A 23,086-nucleotide genomic window follows, 5' to 3' on the forward strand; every position below is an offset into this window, starting at 1 on the left:
TGTTCAACATCTGAAGCCAGTTATCTAATAGTGTCTTTATATTGTGATCAGGATGAATAAATTTATGGAGAACTGTTATGGATTGCATGTCTCTTTAACATACTATATCAAGTTTCTGAAACAAAGTAACTATTACCATTCTTGTTTACTCAGAGAGGCTACTGAAACCCATAAATATGACAACAGTTTTAACAAGGGTTGGGGAGACTGACACTAAAAATTTTGTGGATTTTACTGTTACGTAGATATCTGTTATATGTTTTAAACCAAACATAAACAAAACAAAATGTGACAATCCATATACTTTTGATGTTGTGTGTCTGAAATATCTTTACTGGCAGTAAATACTGAAACTAACAATGTTAGCTTTAAGGACAAGAGAATGGAGGAAATGCACATCATAAGAGCAGTAGGTATGCTCTGTGGAAATGATTATGGCATACCAGTTATTGCTCAAGTGTACAGTAGTTATTATTTACTTGCAGTGCAGAATGCCTGCTACATTTTTTTTCCTTTAAATAAGTACGATCGAGACACCTTCAAAGAAATCACAGCAAGTGCAGAGCAGAAAACTTGTAAGCAATGTTGTGTGAGTTATTAGAAAAATAAGTAATCAAAGGCCGTGCTGTTCTATTGGGAAAGCTGTGCAAAGAGTTGACAAGGCAGTAGGCAACATATTGTGGGAAAAACATAAATTATGAATGAGACATGGGAAACATCATACTCATTGGAAGAGGATGGAACTAGATGATTTCAGTGTGTTGAACATTCTTCAAGTACTGTGAAGTATAAAAGGACATTCTTCTAGTTAATAAAGTTCTCCCCATTGTTAGAGGCAAGATAACCTTCTCAGATAAAAGCAATGTATTTTGGAGAGCTGTCAAATCTTTGGCAGACACTTATTGATAGAGCAGGGTGTTATTACAGTACAATGTGCTGAATATTGACATACACTATGGCAGACTGAAAATAGACCAAAAAGACCAACAGTATACATGGACAAGATGTCTCCATACTTGGGGTAAAGTAGTGTTGGCAGTATGGGATTTGAGAGTTACTATGAACCGAAGTGCCAGTTAGAAAACTGTTTTAGTACATGCTGAGTATGAAATTGGATTTGCTAAAGACACAGGAATGACTCAAGTGTAAAATCTCAATTACAGGGCTATCATAATGAGATGGAAAATAGTAATTATGTTAGAGTGGTATAAAAACTTATTCCAAATTCCCAATTTAGATGAACTGCTATACTCCCACCCTTGATTCTCATAAAGTGGTCATGGTTGAGAGCAAAATTCTCTACCTTGTCTCCCTTATCATTCCTGGCATTGAATCCAAAGTGTCCTAGTGAAGAGCCATTTTGAAACTTTGTCCCCATTTTTATATTACAGCTGCACATTACCTTGCTCAGTAGTATTATTTCCAATGAGTATCTTTTATAATACTATTCTTGCTATTCTGTTTGGGACTCCTTCAATATCAATAATTTAGTCTTTTATTTTCTTGGTGATGATAAAGCCTACTCCTGAGTTCCTTTCCTGTACCTCTATAGTAAAAGACATTTCCTGACTGTAGTTCTATCCGATTCTCTTCCTTCCTGCATATGTTTGATACCCCCAGTTTCAGTAGTTTATCTTCAGTCCAAACAAGTGTCCTGCTTCTTATTGTCCCTGTATGGGTGTGGTAGAAGCAGTCAACTCATAAGGAGTCAAGATATTTTGTTTTAATCGAACTTTGTGTGCCAGCATTTGAGTACAAAAGTAGTTGAGTGTGCCCTGTTTTAAGAATAAATTACTCCCATTATGTTTTAACCCAGGCCAAGATACCAACATCTCAGGAATGTCCACTTAGCAGTAGGGGTCCAACAAACCTATTTGTGCTAAACTAGCTGCCTGCCTGATGCAAAGAGTTTGGTGAGACACATATCTAATGCTAAGCCTTGCTAGAGCCAGGCTCACAGCATTTTCAGCTCACCTCCAACTGCTTTTAAATGTCGAAGATGGACATCCTCACAAACAGTTCATATGTTGAACATGTGCCGGTAAAGATATATCATCGTATGGTAGGTCAGTTGTACGCTGCAGAAGATTATGTGATCTCTCTTGAAGGTTGTAGACATATATTTTTGATGCTTTTTGTGTTGCGGGTTGGAGAGCTGCCCTTCTGTGTCTGTTTGCCAAACTGAAGTTGGTGGGGTTCATCATCATGTGTGGTTGTAGTATGAAGTGTTGAGGTGTACAGGATATGTGACATGAGATTGGTGAGACATTATGGGACACACTACGGTTAATCTGCTGAGGCCTGTACAGCTTAGAAACCCTGGGCAGTGACCTTGCCACAGCTACACAGTGTAGCTCTCAACTTCATGTGATTACACAAACTCCACCACCCACACAACCAGTCCTATCATAGTGCAGCATCTCCTGGAGGGAGAGGTGAGATATCATTATATACAAGTATCTTTATGGGAATAATATAGAAATACAATCATTGAAGAGCATCAATAATTCTGTTACAGGCATAACAATGCATGCATGAAACAAAATTAACTTTTATCTGATTATTTGTATGTTGCAAAATATTTTAATGCCAATGTTAAGCAGCAATGATTATGTATTGATCCTAGTAGTAAAGGCATGAATGCCTTTTTAATTTCTTCATACAAACCACAAGTGTACAGACAAAAAAAGTATCTTTTTATCAGTTACCAGTACTGAAATTTTGGGTGTTAGACTGTGGCTGATGTACATTGAAAAAGATAAATCTGACAGATCTGAGTGAATGTACCACCTTGCTCAGTCAGATAATTTGAACTATTCCTGAATGCTGTGCAGAACAGAAATCCCAACTGAAACTGAGGAAGTGGTGCAAGTAGGTGGTTGCAGATCATGTCCTAGGAAATTGTTACAAAATCACATTGAACTAAACAAAATTCATGGTCCAGACCACAACATTTTGGAATTCTATAATGAAGGAAGTTGCAGAAATTCAACTTAGTGGCAATACTTTTAATGGAAACTATGTTACTTAGTGGACATAGACAGATAGATATCAGTGAATATAAAGAGACAAGTTGGAAAAATTGTAAATAGTGGCTGCAGATGCAGAAACAGTAGTGCATCACAAATACTCACATCTTCTGGCCATCGGTATTAACAGTTGAATAGATGTAACTGAAAAACTCATTAATTTTTATTCAAAGGGATTGTTGTGAAAAACTATAAGAACTTATTTTTATTGTGCTGTCCTGGACTATGAGCTGAATTATAATTTCAGTTTAATATATAAGATATTTTTTTGCTTTGTGACTTACTTAGTTTCAGCAATTAATTGGCCAATTTTCTCCTCAACCCCCACCCCCCCCCCCCCCCCCCCCCCCCTCCCCCATAGTGTAGTGTTAATCATAAACTCAGTTATATTTTAAAACTGTATTTGTGCAGTTACATACGTTTTTGGTGCTGACAATATAACATCTGTCATAATAGACTTGGTCTGCTTCCCTGTGCTTGCAGGAGAATGAATTAATAATAAGCAAAAATCACCTTCTTGTAGGCAGGTACACTTCAGCCTATTGTTAATCATAACATCAATCATTACTACACATGAAAACAAGTTTAAATTCAGTTGATAATGTAAACATAATTTCTGGGAGTTTGTTTTCAGTAAAGACAATATATGTTGAAAAGAATGTCTGAATCATGACTTTCTATGCTATCTGCTATTCAGAATTGTGTAATTTTCTTCTTAAAACAAAGAAATGCCAGCATTCTGATTTCTAGAATATATTTGTCTTTTAAGAATCAAGATGTGGAACAACTGCATTAAATTCATAGCTATTTTTATTAGAGGCATTCAGTTCTCATCCAGTCGTCCTGACCTTTTTACAGGTATAGCTATCTCTACTGCACAGAAAGATGATTGTAAGCACAATAACTATTTCTTCCCAAAATTCTATTAAACAACTTGACAACAAAATCAGTAAGAGAGAATTGTCAACAATCAAAGTAGCAAAGAATAACTATGTTATAACTCGGAGCTCCTGGTATGTGTGGGTACTTATGACAAACCCACCACATTTGAAAGTCACTGGTGTTTGTGTCACAACTGTTGATTGCCCAGTACCCACTTCAGATAGGGCTGCTGTGGTTGGTATAGCCATTCCTTGACCTTTCTGTTGTACAGGTGCGTCTCTATCAAGCACATCAGCTTGCTTCATCACCCCCACGACACTGTCTGTGACTTATTGTTGTCAAATAGTAAGCATTGCATTGTTGTAGTAATGAATGGTCTTATGTGATGTTTGGACTCATCACACCAAATAAGCCCCTTCTTGCCTAGTACCTGCACTTGCTTGAGTTGAAGGGGCATCAAGTTGCCCTGCAATAATTTGCTGTAGCTATTCAGCTGTGGCTTGCCCTGTTGTTAGCTGGCCAAAATTTACCAGCATATAAACTGTGCTGAACCTTCAGAAAAAAAATCTGCAACAATATTATCCGCCCCTTTTATGTGCCTATTATCAGTGGTAAACTGCCCAATGAACTCCAGCTGGTGGAACTGCTGTGGAGAACAATCTTCTTTCCTCCCCTGAAAGGTGAAGGTAATCTGCTTATGATCGGAATAAACAGTAAACAGCTGAGCTTCGACGTAAGGTCAGAAGTTTTGGATAGCCTCGTAAATGGCCAGGAGCTCCCTGTCATACACACTCCACTTAGCATGTGCTTTTGAAAGCTTTTTTGACAAAAACACTTAAAGTTTCCATCTACCCACAACTTTTTGATCCAAGGCTGTCCCAATCACAGACTGGCTGACTGTCACCAGCAGCACATTATGAATAGGGTGTGACAAAAGGACTGCTTTTTTTAAACTGGCTCTTACCTCTCAAAGGTCTGTTGCATGACAGACATCCAAGGCAGGTTCTGTTTCCCAGTACAGTTGTTACTTGGCAGTGTGGCTGCCAATGGTGCCTTCATCTCTGCCATCCCCACTAGAAACCATCTTTAAAAGTTGATGATCCCTGTGGACCTCTGCAACTGATGATAATTCACCAGTCTTGGGCTGTTTTTAATGGCCTACATTTTTTCTTTGGGAGGACAGATACCTGGTGCTGATCCTTCATGCTCTAAGAATGTGATTTATTTCTGCCAGAGGAGACAGTTAGCTTCATTTTTTACTATTCTTTACTTCTCGATTCTCTCGAACACCATCTTGAGGTGGTCATCGTGTAATTTGGCCATCTGTAAAAATACAATATATCACACAGGTATGTGAAGAAGAAATCTAATTCCCTCAGTACTTCATCAATGAATCTCTGCACTTTTTTAAATCATGAACTGCATGCAGAGAAACTCAAGAGGCTGGAAGGAGTTGTGACAGCAGTCTTGGGAACACCTACTTTGTCCATCAGAATCTGGTTATAGGCCTTTTTGCAACCTACCACACTGAAAACTGTGGCTCCGGCTAACACGTTTGTAAAATCTTGAAGACTGGAAAAAGGGTAGCAGTCAGGGATTGCCTTGGTGTGTAGCGCATGATAATCCCTGCAGGGTCGAACAATTTGCGGTACCAAAATATCTGCTCATCTTGTACACCCGCTTCCTGCCTCTGTCGTCCAAGAGAGGTCTGTTTCTTTGCCACTAGTGCTGAAAGCTGCTTCTGCATTGCATCAGTTTTTAGCTTCATATCACAGACTTGTGCATCAGTGTTAACTCGTGGCACTTGCCTTATTGGTGCAACTTGCACCTTGCTGAAATCTTCCATGCCTTGCGTTATCACTATCATGCCCGCTTACCCCACTGTTTTGTGTATTTTGTCTGCCACAGAGTTGACGTCATCAGAGGTACATGTGACTATTACCATTTTTACAAACAGTGGCAGGTATCTGACCCAGACATGTCATAGTGTGTCATTTGACATTGTCTACGATACTTCAGAGATGCTGCCAAAACTTGAAAGGTGCCTGAATGCAGAACCTGCTACATCCATTGGTATATGGAGTTTCATGGATGTTGTATTACCATGTCTCTCAGGTGTCACTACTGGTCTTGTGCAGGCAGTTTCAATATAACATCTGACTCCGTCTCTACTGCTCATGTGTCCACATTGTTGACAGTCACCAAAAATTTAGTGCTGATGTCTGTAACATTGTTCTGTGTGAATGCTAGTTCCAACATGGCAAACTGTAGCTTGGGCTTCTCTTGTAGGAACTTTCGTACTTGTCTTCATTCATGGGTCAGCGACTGCGTTATGTGCCGCCGTTCTGCAGGCTGTTGCCGATGCCTCTGTAGGTGTGAAATCTAGTCCTCCTGTCTGTAATTTTCAATTGAAAGTCTTTAAATTGTTTCTGCAAATCTCCCTGTAGCAGTGAAATTTATTGTTGTATTTGATTGCATTTGGATTCATAATGCGAAGTTACTATCTCGCTTTCTTGATGTGCTCAAATTTACTGCTTGCCTTGCTTTTCTGGGATCACCGCCTTGCAGGTACAGTCCATTGCACTATCTCTACTGCACAGAAAGATGACTGTAAATATGATAACTATTTATTTCTCTCCAAAATTTCTTCCAACAACTTGACAGTGGAATCAATAACAGAGAACTATCAAAACTCAAACTAGCAAAGAATAACTATGTTACAACTCGGTTGCTTGGCCAAAAATTTAAAAAATGCCATTCCATTCATTGTCCATAGGATCCTTCCCATGTAGTTATTGTCATCCCACCAAACAACTTTAAGTGTTTGCTGAAAATAGTTTATCAATAAGGCCCAGCTGATTGCTCCCCTCATACTTATCCAGCTGTTATTGTATTACAAGGGCCTGTTATCAGTCTGTTGTTCATCTCCTCTTCCTGTGCCTAACAATCACTGTGAAATTTCGCATTTCATTTTCTTTGTTGAAATGCTGAATACCACATTTTTGGCTGCATTTTAACTGTAACTTCATTGTCTTCAAGCAAGAGAAATTTAAATTAAGCTATGTTGTTCTACATTTTTGGCATTAGCTATGAAGTTCGGACATTGGAGACTCAATTTACACAGCTACAAGTGGAGTCCACTTCAATACCAAATGTGATGTTGAACTCTGCTTTGAAAATGTTTATCTTTCATCACAACATGAACTGCACCCAAGTTTTAACCATCCACCATTTCCTGACGGAATGCCCATTTTTCAACCATTTACATTCCCGCTTGTGTTTTCTGTCTGAGTTATCTGCCGTTTAAGCAAACGCCACACAGGCTGTCGACTGCGTTTTACTTTTTATCCATCGTAGCAATATAGTTAAGGTCATTTAATTTTTAGTTCTGGACCTCCATTTCACTATGGTGTATTTTATAGACCTTTCTCCACATCCTTGTTTTTAGCTGTCTTCTCGTAAGTTGATTGGGATTGCATGTAGTCAGTTTTTAACTCCTCTCTGTCTTTGTGTTCTGTAGTTTTGACTTGGGCATGTGTGACCCCAGTTGTTTTTGTGCCCTAAAACAAAACAAAAACAAAACAATTGTGACATGATTTTGGCATTATCCAAGATATTAGCTGTGAAATCTTCTCAGGTTATCAGCCAAGTGGCATCGTCATCTTGTTGCAACATTTCAGTTGATTCCGTATCCATATCTTCAGGTGAAGATGATCCGGAATCCATTGAAATATTGCGACAAGATGATGATGCCTTTCGGCTGATAACCCAAGAAGATTTCATAGCTGAAATACACCAAGACAGCCTGAAGTCACGTGTGTCATAAATATTGTTCTATTTAAATGCTCAAGGAACTCATCAAAGGCAGCACAGTGCATAGGTTTTCCTCAGTTTTTGTCAATGTATTCCAGTGACTTATTTGCCCATCTACACATTCAAAAGCGACAAATCCACTCCAGTTCTTCAAAGCATACAAAGCCTCTACCAGCTTCCTTCTTGGCCAGGAGAGGACCATTCCAGAAGGAATGTGTTAAGTTCTGATTGTAACTTTTTGAATTTGTTATCAGTCAACAACAAAATATGCTGAAGATATTTATTGTCTCTTAATTATGGGCCACATAAGTCCATAAAATGTCCCTTTCACATACCCTCTGATATCAGCATAATTCAACCTCAGTAGTTAATGCTTCTCTCTAGAACCACATAAATTTGCTGCTTCATACATTTTATTTGGAGCATGAACCGGAGTTGTAGGGACATTAATAAGAAACTTAATTCTCATCCTCATCTCCCTGTTAATTTGTGACTGTGTGGAACTCTTGTCCTCAATCTCCCTTCATGCAGTCAGAATGCAGTTCCCTGTAAAGTAGGCGCATATCTTTCTTACTAGTTACCCACTCACTGTTCCAGTAATATTCATATAGGCAATTCATTAATTGCTGTAGAATTCCTCTGATATTTCTAATGTGATAATTGCACTGCAACAGACCTTTATTGGTTTCTTAGTTGCTGATTTCTGAATTCCTGGATAGTCATTACCTTGCATGACTCTTCACACCTGGTTGCACATCAGTTTCATTGATACCTTAATTTTGACAGTTGTTGTTTCTTTTGTATTAAACGTTTCATATTTATAGAACATGACATTTCCCAAATTTGAACATTCACTTAACATATGCCACAAACATTTTGTGTGCATCCACTTTTGATGTATAATCTGGTGATCTTATAGTTAAACGGGTTTTGTGTTGTACTAAACATCGTAAACAACCCTTCAAAAGGTCAGAGGGGCAGCTTTTTTCTTTTTGTGCTGTAACGTGCAAGTTGATAACTATGAGTGATTGTGATTCTTTTCAGATATTCCCTGAAGTGCAAGTGATAAAATAGAATTCATGAGGGAGAAAACTGTGAGAATACTCATACTATCCTTTGGCTCAATTGTAGTTTTTCATGTTGATTGAGTCTAGCATTTTAACTTCCTGGCAGATTAAAACTGTGTGCCGAACTGAGACTCAAACTTTGCCTGCGAAAGGCATAGGTCCCGAGTTTGAGTCTCGGTCCAGCACATTAGTTTTAATCTGTCAGGAGGTTTCATATCAGTGCATACTCCACTGCAGAGTGAAAATCTCATTCTGGAGTCTAGCATTCTTTATTGGTTTGATTAGCTCAGAATCTTTGTTTAATAGGTATCAGACAAACTGGGCACATCAAAAACTCAAGTACCTTATTGTTATACATGTTCCAGAAGCTAAAAACAAGGAAGACTTAAAATTAGCTTTACAGTTCATGCTATTCGAATTCATATGTGCTGAAAGGTTGGACGATGCCTTCTAGCAGATGTTAGACTCTTTACCCTCTTCATTCCTTTCATATTTCCTCTTTCTTGCTGTAATTTAAATTATTAATTTGTGTTCATCTCTACATTGTTCTCTCTGCTCTTTTTTTTTACCAACTAGGATCACATTAACAACTTCAGTTCCTCTTCTTCCTTTGTTGTTGTTTCTTATTTTTCCAGTATTTCCTCATTTTCTCCCCATGAAGTCTCTTCCTTTCTTCTGTCCATGTTTTTCCCGATTTTTTATTTCTTCTGCTTTGAAAGCCTTCCAAATTTAGTATTTTGTTTTTAAAATGGTTTCTTTCTGCTATTTCTGATTCTTTGATGTTGTTTCTTTCAAGATCTTTTCTTACTTCTGTAATCCATGCTATTGTCGATTTCTTCTTCCAGAAATATAGGAGTATTTGTTTTGTTAGTCTATTTCCATCCATTCGGTAGAGATGTCCGAAAAAGGTTAATCTTTGTTTGGCCATTACTTCAGATATTTTCTCTATATTTTTGTAGATCTCCTCATTACTTCTTATTTTCCAACCATCTGCAGTTTTCATTACACCCATTATTTTTCTAATAATCCTTCTTTCCAGTACCTCTAGTTTGTCCATCTTATAGTTCATTGTTAGGCATTCAGATCCATATAAACATTCTGGTCGTACCACTGTGGTGTAGTGTTTCAGTTTTGTTTTTCTAGATATACATTTCTTGTTGTAGATATTTTTGGTCAAACCATATGCTCTTTCCATTTTGTTAATTCTTACATCTATTGCAGATTTTTCTAGTCCATTCTGTTGTATAGTTTCTCCAAGATATTTAAATTTATTTACTTGCTCTATTTTACCTATTTGTGTTTCTATGTATTTTGGTGCATTTTTTATATTTGTCATGAATTTTGTTTTTTCAGCTGAAATTTTGAGACCAGTTCTGTTTGCTAATTTTTCCAGAATGTTTATTTGAGTAACTGCTTCTGTCAGGTTTTCTGAAAGTATTGCAAAATCATCCACAAAAGCCAAGCAGTTTACCTTAATTCCATTTGTTTTCCTTCCCAGAGTTATTGGTTCAATTTTGTGATTTTTTTTAGCTCCGGATTCCAGATCCTTACAATTTTTTCTAGAACACAGTTAAACAGTAAAGGTGATAAACCATCACCTTGTCTAACACCAGTTTTTATTTCAAAAGGCTGAGATACTTCTCCCATAAATTTGACTTTAGATATTGTACCTGTTAGTGTTTCACGAATTATGTTTGCTAGTTTTGATTTAACACCAATTCTCTAATGACCTTATCTATCATTTCTCTGTCTATACAGTCAAATGCTTTCTTGAAATCTATAAATGACACTAGTATTGGTTTGCTGGTTAACGTTCTATGGCAAATTATTGACTTTAAGTTAAAAATTTGTTCAGCACAGGATCTTCCCTTTCGAAAATCACCCTGATATTCTCCTGGTTGTTTGTCTAAAGTATCTACCACTCGGTTGAAGAGAATTTTTTATAATATTTTGTAAGCCACTGGCAGAAGTGACACTCATCTGTAATTACTGACATTTTGTGTGTCTCCCTTTTTATGTAGCGGGTGGATTAATGCTGTTTTCCATTCAACTGGAATCTTTTAAGTTTTCCAAATGTTCTGAAAAAGCAGCTGTAGATCCTTTATGATTTTTGGTTCTGACCATTTCAATAATTCTGCTGTAATGGAGTCTTCACCACTTGCTTTATTGTTTTTGAGTGTTTTGATGGCTTCATGAATTTCTAGCTCTGTTGGCGGGAAATCTTCCTCTAGATTTTAAGGTGTCACTGGAAATTCTAATTTATCTGTTGGAATGGGACAGTTTAACAACTTTTCAAAAAAATTTGCTAAAATTTCACAATTTTCTTTATTATTTAATCCTATTTTGCCATTTTCATCTTTATTTTTTTTTAGAATTTTTTTCTGTTTTTTATTTCTGCTTGTCTTATTTGCTTCCTCCAATACAATTATGCTTCTTTTCATCTGTAATGATTAATGAGCACTTATCTTTAGCCTGTTTTGGATTTTATACATTATTGATCACTCAGCAGATAAAAATCTTTGTCTGCTAACCTCAGCTATTACTTCTGTTGCCCTTTGCATTGTGTGTTCCTCTTTCACTTGAGTGATCCAAATTAAACTATGGCAACATTTTCATTAATTTCTCTATGTTTTTCATTTTTTAAAGTTGCTACAACTCATGTAAAAGACCGGCAGATTGTTTTCACTGAACAGTATTATGCATATTGATTTCAGCTGAGTAACATTAAATCTGAATGACTTTTATTGCACACTGTGCATGTGATGTGGATAAACTTATAACTGAAGAAGGAAAATTAGTAATTTAATAGTGCCATGCTAGAAACATTATCCATTCAGTAACTTGATTGTAAATGTGATGTCCATGTAAATACATTCTCTTTCCTCATTGAAAACTCTGTTTAGGAGAATATGCTAAGATTTGGAAATTACATAAACCACTAAAGACTGAGTGCTAGAAAAACTTAAGGTCTGTGAAACAAAGTACTTTGAAAGATTATATGTGAATGAAATTTTTTTTCAACTTGAGGAGCTCCAATTTTAACATTCTGAATTCAGTGTACTATTTGAACAAGTTTTCATACAACAAACAATTTTCTTTTAATAAAATTTAGCTAAATAAATGTATTTAAAATTTAATGAGACCTCTGCATTGTGCCATGCAGGCCTATGAAGGACTCTCAGATTTTCCCATGGAGGTTATAGAAGAGGAAGAAGAGGATGATGACGATAATGATGATGACGATGATGACAGTTCAAGTTCAGGCAGCGGTGCAGAATTTGTACCTTCTGCATGGAACAGCGAGGCAACACCAAATCGTTCTGCACTTCGGAGCCCAGATAAGAGATCTGTGAGTATGGTAGTAGCATTGTTCCTTTGGCTTGCTGTATAATTATTCTGCTGACATAGTACAGTTTTTTTAACAGCATGTTGCAACACTATTTTGTCTCAAGTTGGCATTTATTAGTTTAGAAAATGAAAGGCTTCCAAGAAAAGTCAGTTCTTCCGCTCTCTTTTTTTATTCTGTGGCAATATAAATTGTTAGTTTTGTTAGGCAGTGTTCGTGTCATGTTAGATACTTTCCTAAATTGAATGAGCTAAAAATATTTCACTTAACAGACTTCCTACATTTGTTAATGTGGTTGGAATATGGACAACAACATGAATAATGAACTATTTGACTCATTCTATCTACCGGCTGCATGTCACATCACATAGTAAGATATATGTGGTCTTTTGACGAAGATGTGACCAAAAACTGTCATGTGGTAGATTACCAGTTAACTGTGGTTATCATTCATGTGCCCAGTACCATTGTGGTGATGCCTTTACTTCACTTCAGTTTTAATTTCCTTAGAGCTGCATTGTGCATACTGCAGATGTAGAGTAGCTTGTACAAGCTCTAACTGTAAAATGTCATGCCACTTGTTTATTTGTAAATACAGATCTGTATTTCTGTTGATATTATGATCAATGAGAACATCTATATATGCACTTGGCAAACCACTCAGATGTTCATGACTGAGGATAGGTCTCGTTGTACAAGGTATGAGAGCTTTCTCCTATTCCATTCATGTGTGGGTCACTGAAAGAATGATTGCTTAAATGCCTTAAGTGTTCTGTACTTAGTCTAATTTTGTTTTTTGGATCCCCATGGGAATAATACATAGGGGGCTGTAACATATTCATAGATTCTTTACTTGAAGTTGATTCTAGAAACTTTCTAAGTAGACTTTCAAGGGATAGTTTATGCCTATCTTCAAGCATCTGCCAGTTCAGTTCCTACAGCACCTTTATGGTGCTTTCCCATGGGCATAGTGGGCCTAACAATCCCATGACCTTTTGTGCTGTCCTCCTTTGTATTTGTTGTGTCCCTTGTTAGTCCTAAGTGGTAAGTGTTCCACACACTTCAGCAGTTTTCTAGGATGAGTCGCACGAATGTTTTTTATGCACTCTCCTTTGCAGACTGATTACATTTCCCTAGTATTCTACCAAAGAACTACAATCTGTCACATGCTTGACCTACAGATTGAGACTGTGTGATAGTTACATTTCATACCCTGACAAATTATTAAATCCAGATATTTGTGTGCGTTAATCGGTTCCAGCTGTGACTTGTTGATATTATAGCCATTGTGAAGTGCACAATTCTACATTTCTGAACGTTTAACAGAAGTTGCCAGTATTGGCACACTATTTTGAACTCTTATCAATATATGACTGAATAACTGTGCAGCATTTTTAGACAGTGATTCATTATCGATAGTTGCATCATCTGTAAAAAGTCTGAGATTACTATTAATATTGTCTGTATTGTCTGCAATTTCATTAATATACAACATGAACAGTAAGGATCCCAACACATTTCCCTGGGGCACATCTAAAGTTGCTTCTACATCTGATGATGACACTCTATCGAAGATAACTTGCTGTATACTCCCTACTGAAAAATTCTAAATCTGGTCACTAATATTGCTTGATACCCCAAATGATCTTGTTGTTGATGATGGTGGTGGTGGTGGTGGTGGTGGTGGTGGTGGTGGTGGTGGTGATGATGATGTTGCTGTAGTCTTCAGTCCAGAGACTGGTTTGAGCAGATCTCTATGCTACTCTATGCTGTGCAAGCTTCTTCATCTCCAAGTAACTACTGCACCCTACATCCTTCTGAATCTGCTTAGTGTGTTCATCTCTTGGTCTCCCTCTACAATTTTTACCCTCCACACTGCCCTCCAACGCTAAATTGGTGATCCCTTTATGCCTCAGAATATGTCCCACCAATCGATCCCTTCTTCTAGTCAAGTTGTGTCACAAATTCTTCTTCTCCCCAATTCTATTCAATACTTCCTCTTTAGTTTTTTGATCTACCCATATAATCTTCAGCATTCTTCTGTAGCACCACATTTTGAAAGTTTCTATTTTCTTCTTGTCTAAACTATTTATTGTCCATGTTTCACATCCATACATGGCTACACTCCATAGAAATACTTTTAGACAAGACTTCCTGACACTTAAATCTATACTTGATGTTAACAAATTTCTCTTCTTCAGACACACTTTTCTTGCCATTGCCAGTCTACATTTTATATCCTCTCTACTTCGACTGTCATCAGTTATTATGTTCCCCAAATAGCAAAACTCGTCTACTACTTTAAGTGTCTCATTTCCTAATCTAATTCCCTCAGCATCACCTGATTTAATTTGACTACATTCCATTATCCTCATTTTGCTTTTGTTGATGTTCATCTTATATCCTCCATTCAAGACATCGTCCTTTCTGTTAAACTGCTCTTCCAGGTCCTTTGCTGTCTCTGACAGAATTACAATGTCATCGGCAAACCTCAAAGTTTTTATTTCTTCTCCAAGGTTTTTAATTCCTACTCCAAATTCTTCTTTTGTTTCCTTTACTGCCTGCTCAATATACAGATTGAATAACATCGGGGAGAGGCTACAACCCTGTCTCACTCCTTTCCCAAGCACTTCTTCCCTTTCATGGCCCTCAACTCTTATAACTGCCTTCTGGTTTCTGTACAAATTGTAATAGCTTTTTGTTCCCTGTATTTGGCCCCTGCCACCTTCAGAATTTGAAAGAGAGTATTCCAGTCAACATTGTCAAAAGCTTTCTCTAAGTATACAAATGCTAGAAATGTAGGTTTGCCTTTCCTTAATCTATTTTCTAAGATATGTCATAGCTCACGTGTTCCGATATTTCTTCCCCAAGGTCGGCTTCTACCAGTTTTTCCATTCGTCTGTAAAGGATTCATGTAAGTATTTTGCAGTTGTGAATTATTAAACTGATAATTCGGTAATTTTCACTCCTCTCAACAGCTGCTTTCATTGGGATTGGAATTATTATATTCTTCTTGAAGTCTGTGGGTATTTCACCTGTCTCATACATCTTGCTCACCAGATGGTAGAGTTTTGTTGTGGCTGGCTCTCCCAAGGCTATCAGTAGATGTAATGGAATGTTTTCATTCTCTTCCATTTCCATAATATTTCACTCTAGTATATTGCCCTTGTATAGACCCTCTATATACTCCTTCCACATTTCTGCTTTCCCTTCTTTTCTTAGAACTGGTTTTCCATCTGACCTCATGATATTTATACAAATGGTTCTCTTTTCTCCAAAGGCCTCTTTAATTTTCTTGTAGGTAGTATCTATCTTACCCCTAGTGATATATGCCTCTACATCCTTACATTTGTCCTCTAGCCATCTCTGCTTGGCCATTTTGCACTTCCTGTCAGTCTCATTTTTGAAACGTTTGTATTCCTTTTTGCCTGCTTCATTTATTGCATTTTTATATTTTCTCCTTTCATCAACTGAATTCAATATCTCTTCTGCTACCCAAGGATTTCTACTAGCCCTCGTCTTTTTACGTACTTGATCCTTGACTGCCTTCACTATTTCACCTCTCAAAGCTACTCCTTCTTCTTCTGCTGTTTTTCTTTCCCCTGTTTGTGTCAATCATTTCCTAGTGCTCTCTCTGAAACACTCTACAACATCTGGTTTTTTCCATTTATCCAGGTCCCATCTCCTTAAATTCCTACCTTTTTGCTGTTTCTTCAGTTTTAATCTACAGTTCATAATCAATAAATTCTGTTCAGAGTCAACATCTGCTTCTGGAAATGTCTTAAAATTTAAAATCTGGTTCCTAAATTGTTGTCTTACCATTATATAATCTATCTGAAACCTTCCAGTGTCTCCAGGCCTCTTCCAAGTATACAACCTTCTTTTGTGATTCTTAAACCAAGTGTTAGCTATGATTAAGTGATGCTCTGTTCAAAATTCTACCAGGCAGCTTCCTCTTTCATTCCTTACCCCCATTCTGTATTCACCTACTACTTTTGCTCTCTTCCTTTTCCTACTATCGAATTCCAGTCCCCATGACTATTAAATTTTCGTCTCCCTTCACTATCTGAATAGTTTCTTTTCTCTGATCATACATTTCTTCAGTCTTTTCGTCATCTGCAGAGCTAGTTGGCATATAAACTTGTACTACTGTGGTAGGTGTGAGCTTCATGTCTGTCTTGGCTACAATAATGCGTTCACTATGCTGTTCATAGTAGCTGACCTGCGCTCCTATTTTTTTTAATCATTATTAAACCTACTCCTGCATTACCCCTATTTGATTTTTTATTTATAACCCAATATTCACCTGACCAGAAATCTTGTTCCTCCTGCCACTGATCTTCACTAATTCCCCACTATATCTAACTTTAACCTATCCATTTCCCTTTTTAATTTTTCTATCCTACCTGCCCGATTAAGGGATCTGACATTCCACACTCTGATCCATAGAATGCCAGTTTTGTTTCTCTTGATAGCAATGTCCTGCTGAGTAGTCCCCACCTGTAGACCCGAATGGGGGACTATTTTACCTCCAGAATATTTTACCCAAGAGGACACCATCATCATTTAACCATGCAGAAAAGCTGCATGCCTTCAGGAAAAATTACAGCTGTAGTGTCCCCTCGCTTTCAGCTAGCAAGGCCGTTTTAGTTAATGTTACAAGGCCAGATCAGTCAGTCATCCAGACTGTTGGCCTCTGCAACTGCTGAAAAGGCTGCTGCTCCTCTTCAAGAACCACACATTTGTCTGGACTCTCAACGGATACCCCTCCATTGTGGTTGTACCTACAGTAAGGCTACATGTATCACTGAGGCACACAAACCTCCCCACCAAAGGCAAGACCCATGGTTCATGGTCACACTTTTGAAAATTCCTACAGACGTGATACTGCGTCAAATGGTTTTAAAAAATCAGGGAATACCCTATCTATCTGACTGTCGTGATAGATTGCTTTCAATATGTCACTTGAGAAAAGTGTGAGTTGCATTTCACATGAATTGTGTTTTCAGAATCCATGCTGCTCCATGGAGCATGTCATCATGTTCAAGACATCTTACTACGTTTGAGCTCAGAATATGTTCTAAGAATCCAACAACAAATGGATGTCAAGGATCTTGGATGGTAGTTTCGTGGATTAGTATTGTGGATCACTTCTGCTGCCCTTCTTGTAGACGGGTGTTGTCTATGCTTTCTTCCAACTACTGGGATCATTTTTTTAATTCAAGGGATCTTTGTTAGGTTATACTTAAAAGAGGGGCCAACTCAGCCAAAATTTTAGTATGGACTTTGGTAAGGGTGCTATTGGTTCTTGGAACTTCGCTCAGTTTGAACCGTGTCAGCCCTTTCGCAATGACAATGACACTAATATCTATTTCATACATCTTTTAAGTAATGTGAGAACTGAATTTGGGTAATACTCCTTGGGTTTCCTTTATAAAGGAACATTTGAAAACAGAATTGAGCACTTTCACTTTCACTTTGCTACCCTCAATTTCAGTTCCTGTCTTGTCCACGAGTCGTGTCAATCACTTACAGGCAGAATTTCTGTCGGTTTTGTGAAAGATCTTTGACAAAATTCTGCTAGTGTAGTCACTGAGGGCTTCACTCAATGCTCTCTTCAGAACCAAACACTTTTTTTCTCAGCATCTCTCTATCTATACCCCTTTGCCTCATTTTACATCCATTATGCAGTAGTCTCATTTCCTTTAGGAGTTTCTTTCTGTAGGAGTTTCTTTACAGTAATAATATACCATGGAGGGTCCCTCACATCATGAACTCTTCTACTGTGTGCATATCTATTCAGTGCAGGATTAAAAAAAAAACCTTTAAACTTCGGCTATAGTTCTACTATATGCTCCTGTCCTAAGCTAAAAGTTTCAACTGATTAGCTTCTCAAGGTGGGATCCACAGTCATGCAGAATTACTTAAAGGACATCATATTTGCCATTAACTGTGGAATTTATTTATTTCACAATTGCAGTTTCAGCCTTTGGGCCATTTTGAAGTGGTATTGCAAAAGATTTTGCTTCAACACATGTCAGACTTTAAAATCCTCCAAAATGTGTACATGTAATTGTCAAAAGTAAGAATTTTCACTGTGAAATACAGTAACATCAGACAAAAATCAAAAATGGAAAGTCCAGGATGGAATGTAACAATATTATGAGGAGGAAAGTTGCTACTCTTCATATAGTGGAGATGCTGAGACAACAAAAAGCCTTGTAAGACCTTACTTCCTTCGAGTGTTTCTCTTGTTGCCTTGAAACTTCTTTCCTGTGTTTCTCTCGTTGCCTTATAAACCCCTTACCTCGTGGCTCATACCCCTGTTGTAGACCTAGATGCAAGACCTGTCCCATACATCCCCCCACCACCACCTACTCCAGTCCAGTCACTAACATCACTTATCCCATCAAAGGCAGGCCTACCTGTAAAACCAGTCAAGTGGTCTACAAGCTAAGCTGCAATCACTGTGTTGCACTATGTGTAGGCATGACATCCAACAAGCTGTCTGTCCGCATTAATGGCCACCGACCAACTGTGGTCAAGAAAGAAGTGGACCACTCTGTTGCTGAACACGCTGCCAAACATGATACCCCTCTTCTCAATGACTGCTTCACAGCCTGTGCCATATGGATCCTTCCCACCAACACCAGCTTTTTTGAACTGCGCAGGTGGGAACTTTCCCTGCAATACATCCTCTGTTCCCGTAACCCTCCCGGCCTCAACCTTCATTAGTCGCTGTGCTCACCCATCCAGCCCCTTCCCTGCTCCCATTCCAGCACTAGACAGTCCTCATTCCACCACCACACCCAGACTTACCCCCACCCACTCGCCACTCCCATCATGCACTGGTACTGCTGCTCCCAGTGTAGTTGCAGTTGCTTGAGACTGCAATCGTGTGTGGGGGGGGGGGGGCAAGCACGTGTGCGCGTGCTTGTGTGTGCGTGTGTGCACACGCGCCCTCTTGTGCGCGCGCGTGCATGTGTGTGTCTATTGGTGACGAAGGCCAATGGCTGAAACTCTTTTTGTTGTGCTTATCTGCAACTCAGCATCTCTGTTATATGGTGAGTAGCAACTTTCTTCTCATAATATTGTTACATTCCATCCTGGATTTTCCATTGTTTGATTTAAATTTCTCCCAGTAAAAGACCAGTTCATTGATTCTATTATTGTAGAATTGTTTGCTTTTCTGATGGAACTATACCCTCACCTCTGCTTGCATTGCATCTTTACTATCAAAGTGAAGTCCTCGAAGGTGTTCTTTAAGTTCTGGAAACAGATGAGAAGTGGGTGGCACCAAGTCATGACTATACAGATGATGATTGATGACAGCTACCAAAGGCATCATATTGTTGCAGATGTCATAGAGTGGGTGTGCGGTCTGAAATTGTCATGCTGAAGGAGAGGATGCTCCATGTGTTGATGAACTTTTGAAATTCATGTATTTAGGAACTCGATTAAAGCCTGCTGTTTCTCATGCACTGACATAGTTACGTTACATACTATGATTCAGAACCTTCTAGCAGCACAGGGTTGCATCAGGAAAGTTGACCGAGTAATATGCATGACATGTAACACCTCGACCTGTATTGAGAACAGAACAAAATATTTGGAGGAATTAGTTTTCAGCGCACCCTCATATTTCACGTGCTTAATGTGAAAATGAGGAAAGCAGATATTGAGAACATTACAGCATTTCAGTATATCACATTGTTAGAAGACACAAGATGTCAAGACTTTAATTCACTGAGAATGCTTTTAATTCTACATGTGGTATTCACAGTTACTTTTACACTTACAGTCTTTATATAGTCTGTGTACAAATATGCATCAAATTATGTGGTGTACAGTTTGTAAAAAGAAAATAGTATGTTTTTGCATGCTGTCTTTTACAAAAAATGTACTTTTTAAAATGGTTACTAGTTTTTAAAATTTATTCATGCTGCATTGGATAGGAAGATGATGAATTATCTGTAAGTACTGTATTATAAAGCAGTTTTTCTCTTAAGAAAATTTGTTTTTACTGGCCAGAGGTTCATCAACAGTCACAGACAACATATGTAATTTATTTTTTATTTTATTATTATCATTAATATTATTGTTATTATTATTTATTTTTATGTTATGTTATTTGTGTTTTTTGTAATTTGATGTGAAGGACAGAAAATTTAACTTCGATCAAAAGTAAGAAAAAACATAAAGAATTTTAGATTGTATTTTGTAACAAAACAGAAGATTTGGCCGTAATGGTTGCGTATTTGCAAAAGTTTCATTTCACTGGTAAAAACAGGTCATGAAGCTAATGTTTAAGGCCCTATTTATTTCAATGTGTCCTCATTTGCAAATATTTTACTTTGAACTGTCATATTTTATGAGATAAATGAATTTTTGTGTGTGTGAGATGAGCTATTACAACTTTTGTGTGGGAAGAGTGTGTTGTAGGCAGAGGTAGTGGGATTGCGGGTGGAGGAGATTGGAAGGTTCCAGTTCATTCATTATCTTAAATTTTTATATGAATTGTGTGCCAGAATAGATTGATTGACTCAAACAGATCAAAAAGTATTATGAGATTCACACAAAAATATTTCTGTTACTATTCTTCATGATTAACATTACTATTATCCAAATGAGCCTTTTTAAATGCTATTTAGGTTTTGTTAACTTTTTATCCATTCTTAATAAATGCTTGATGTCCAGCTAATTAAATGTGCTAATGTCAGCAACATTGGTTGGTAGTTACTGCATCTTAATAGAGAGTATTTTCTTTCACTGATTAGTTTATTGACTGGAGGAGATAACAATTTAGGCAGAAGTATTTGTGTGTCTATCTTGTAATAAACATATTACTTCCTTAACATCTAAATTTTGATAGAACTATAACATTCAAGAGGCTAAAACACCAGCCATTTTTTTGCTTGGCGTGCAGTAGATGAAGAGAGAATGAAAAATGGGATTTAGATCTTCATTTCCTGTATTTACACACTTTTGTCCACTTAGAGTGGTTGAGATAGAATTAGTTCATTGTAAGTTTCAAAATGTAGTTGCTTCTCCTATAAGGTGAGTGGTGATGCAGCTTTTGAGATACCTGCATTACTATTTTGTGACACACACTGGTGGTAATGATATGCCATACTTCATCATGGCACCATGCACTGTTGCACCTGACTATTTCATTCAGTGTCTCTGCAGCTATTTCCTGTAGATGCATGCAGTAGCATTGGTACAGGACTGGATTTTCCTAAACCACTTTGTATTTGCATGTTAAGTGAATTTTTCATTTGGCATGTGTGCAACCTATTGTTGAACATGCAACAGATCATCTAATATAGCTGATACTTTTTGCACTGCAGTGCCACATTTAACCTGTGGTAGTTCACCAGATAGCTTTTCATAATAAGTGAACTCATTTGATTTTGTTACGATGTAAGACGTTTTCCTTGTGGCTTATTCATCTCTCTGGAAATATACCCCCTTGCTTTGTCCCCCTGTTCTTGAAAAAGACACTTGAGGAGAGAAAGACTGAGTCACTTTATTTCCATATTTACTTGTGAATGTCTTGTCATCCAGAGTCCTTTTATAATTATAGATCCCTGAAAAAGAGGTACAGTTTTTAAAAGTTTAAGATTCACTAACTTCAGAAAATTTTCATAAGCCCAAAAGCAAATAAACAGTTAAGCTGAAAGAGGTATTACCAAAGCCAGAACATATGGTACTCTAATTTAGTTCTATATAATAGAACTATCTGTAACTTAAACACAGTATGCTTTATGGCTTGAACACTGATCTGCACATAATTACAATAATGAAAAGTCCTGTATAGAATATAAAAAGTGACCGAGAAAACAGTCCAATACTCAGCAATGTCGAGTGGCACGTCAAACATAGTGATGGCTTCTTCATATTGCCTTATATGACACTCATTTCCTTTCTGATTAGGATGAAGGCCACTCTTCATGAATGGTTGTCCAGACAGATTGGTGTGGCATAGGAGAAGACCGATGACACTCTGTGGCAGTTACAAAATTGGGATTAAATAAGAGAAAGATCAGTAACTACAGAGCTGAAGAGAGAGGGGAGGAGTGGATCATGGGAGATAGAGGCAGGGGGTGGGAGGAGAAAGGTACAAAGATGAGAAAAAAGTAGGATGAAAAATGATAAGAGAAGAAAGGGTTATAGTAGGAAACCAGTAAGGGAAGAGTAGAGAATGGAGGGTGGCAGAGAATTAGGTCAAGGGGATTACCAGAACAGAGAATGTGCTGAAAGGACATTCCCATTCAAGCAGTTCAGAACAGCCATGTGGGACAGATGCCGTATTTACTCGAATCTAAGCCACACTCAAATCTAAGCCGCACCTGGAAAATGAGACTCGAAATCAAGGAAAAAAAAATTTTCCCGAATCTAAGCCGCACCTGGAATTTGAGACTCGAAATTCAAGACGAGAGAAAAGTCTTAGACCGCACCTCCAAATCAAAACAAAGTTGGTCCATTGTAACATGAGACACAATTTAGGTCGAATGGATGAAGATACAGCTACAGTAGTTTGCTTCGAGTCGTAAGCTTAACAGTTAAGATTTACCAAGTAGCCATTGCTATGTGTCAGGTGCTCCATCCATATTTATACAGGTACCCTTCCTTTTTCACGTGATTCGTCTGGTTTGAATTGATTGCTTATTGTGCTTTGATCTGATAAGTGCCGTTCTCTTTGTTATAGGTGTTTACGTCACTCTAAGCTGAAACTGCATTATTGTACTGTGTCATGCATTGTTTGTCGCATTCTGATAATGAGTGTTTACGACCTGTAGCCACTTGTGGCATGGCTTGCTTTTGTGTGTGCTACCGCCACTTACAATAAAAAAAAAGGAGAGGAATTGTCTCGTAAGCGAAACAAAGGCAAGAGACTGCTATTTGTTGTTACTTACACTGCTGCTTTCTTTGATAATGATCAACAA

At 37.7% G+C, this 23,086-nt stretch overlaps 1 protein-coding gene across 1 annotated transcript in view; it reads left to right on the forward strand.

The window, feature by feature from the left end:
* The window catches only part of LOC124775425, a 629,713-nt gene that overhangs the window by 565,763 nt on the left and 40,864 nt on the right, over window positions 1-23,086 (forward strand). Inside the window, exon 12 of the mRNA XM_047250258.1 lies at window positions 11,955-12,140. Within this exon, the coding sequence (XP_047106214.1) occupies window positions 11,955-12,140 (186 nt within the window). The remainder of the gene's footprint in view (window positions 1-11,954; window positions 12,141-23,086) is intronic.

This window comes from Schistocerca piceifrons, chromosome 2, assembly GCF_021461385.2.
Source record: "Schistocerca piceifrons isolate TAMUIC-IGC-003096 chromosome 2, iqSchPice1.1, whole genome shotgun sequence".
NCBI lineage: Eukaryota > Metazoa > Arthropoda > Insecta > Orthoptera > Acrididae > Schistocerca > Schistocerca piceifrons.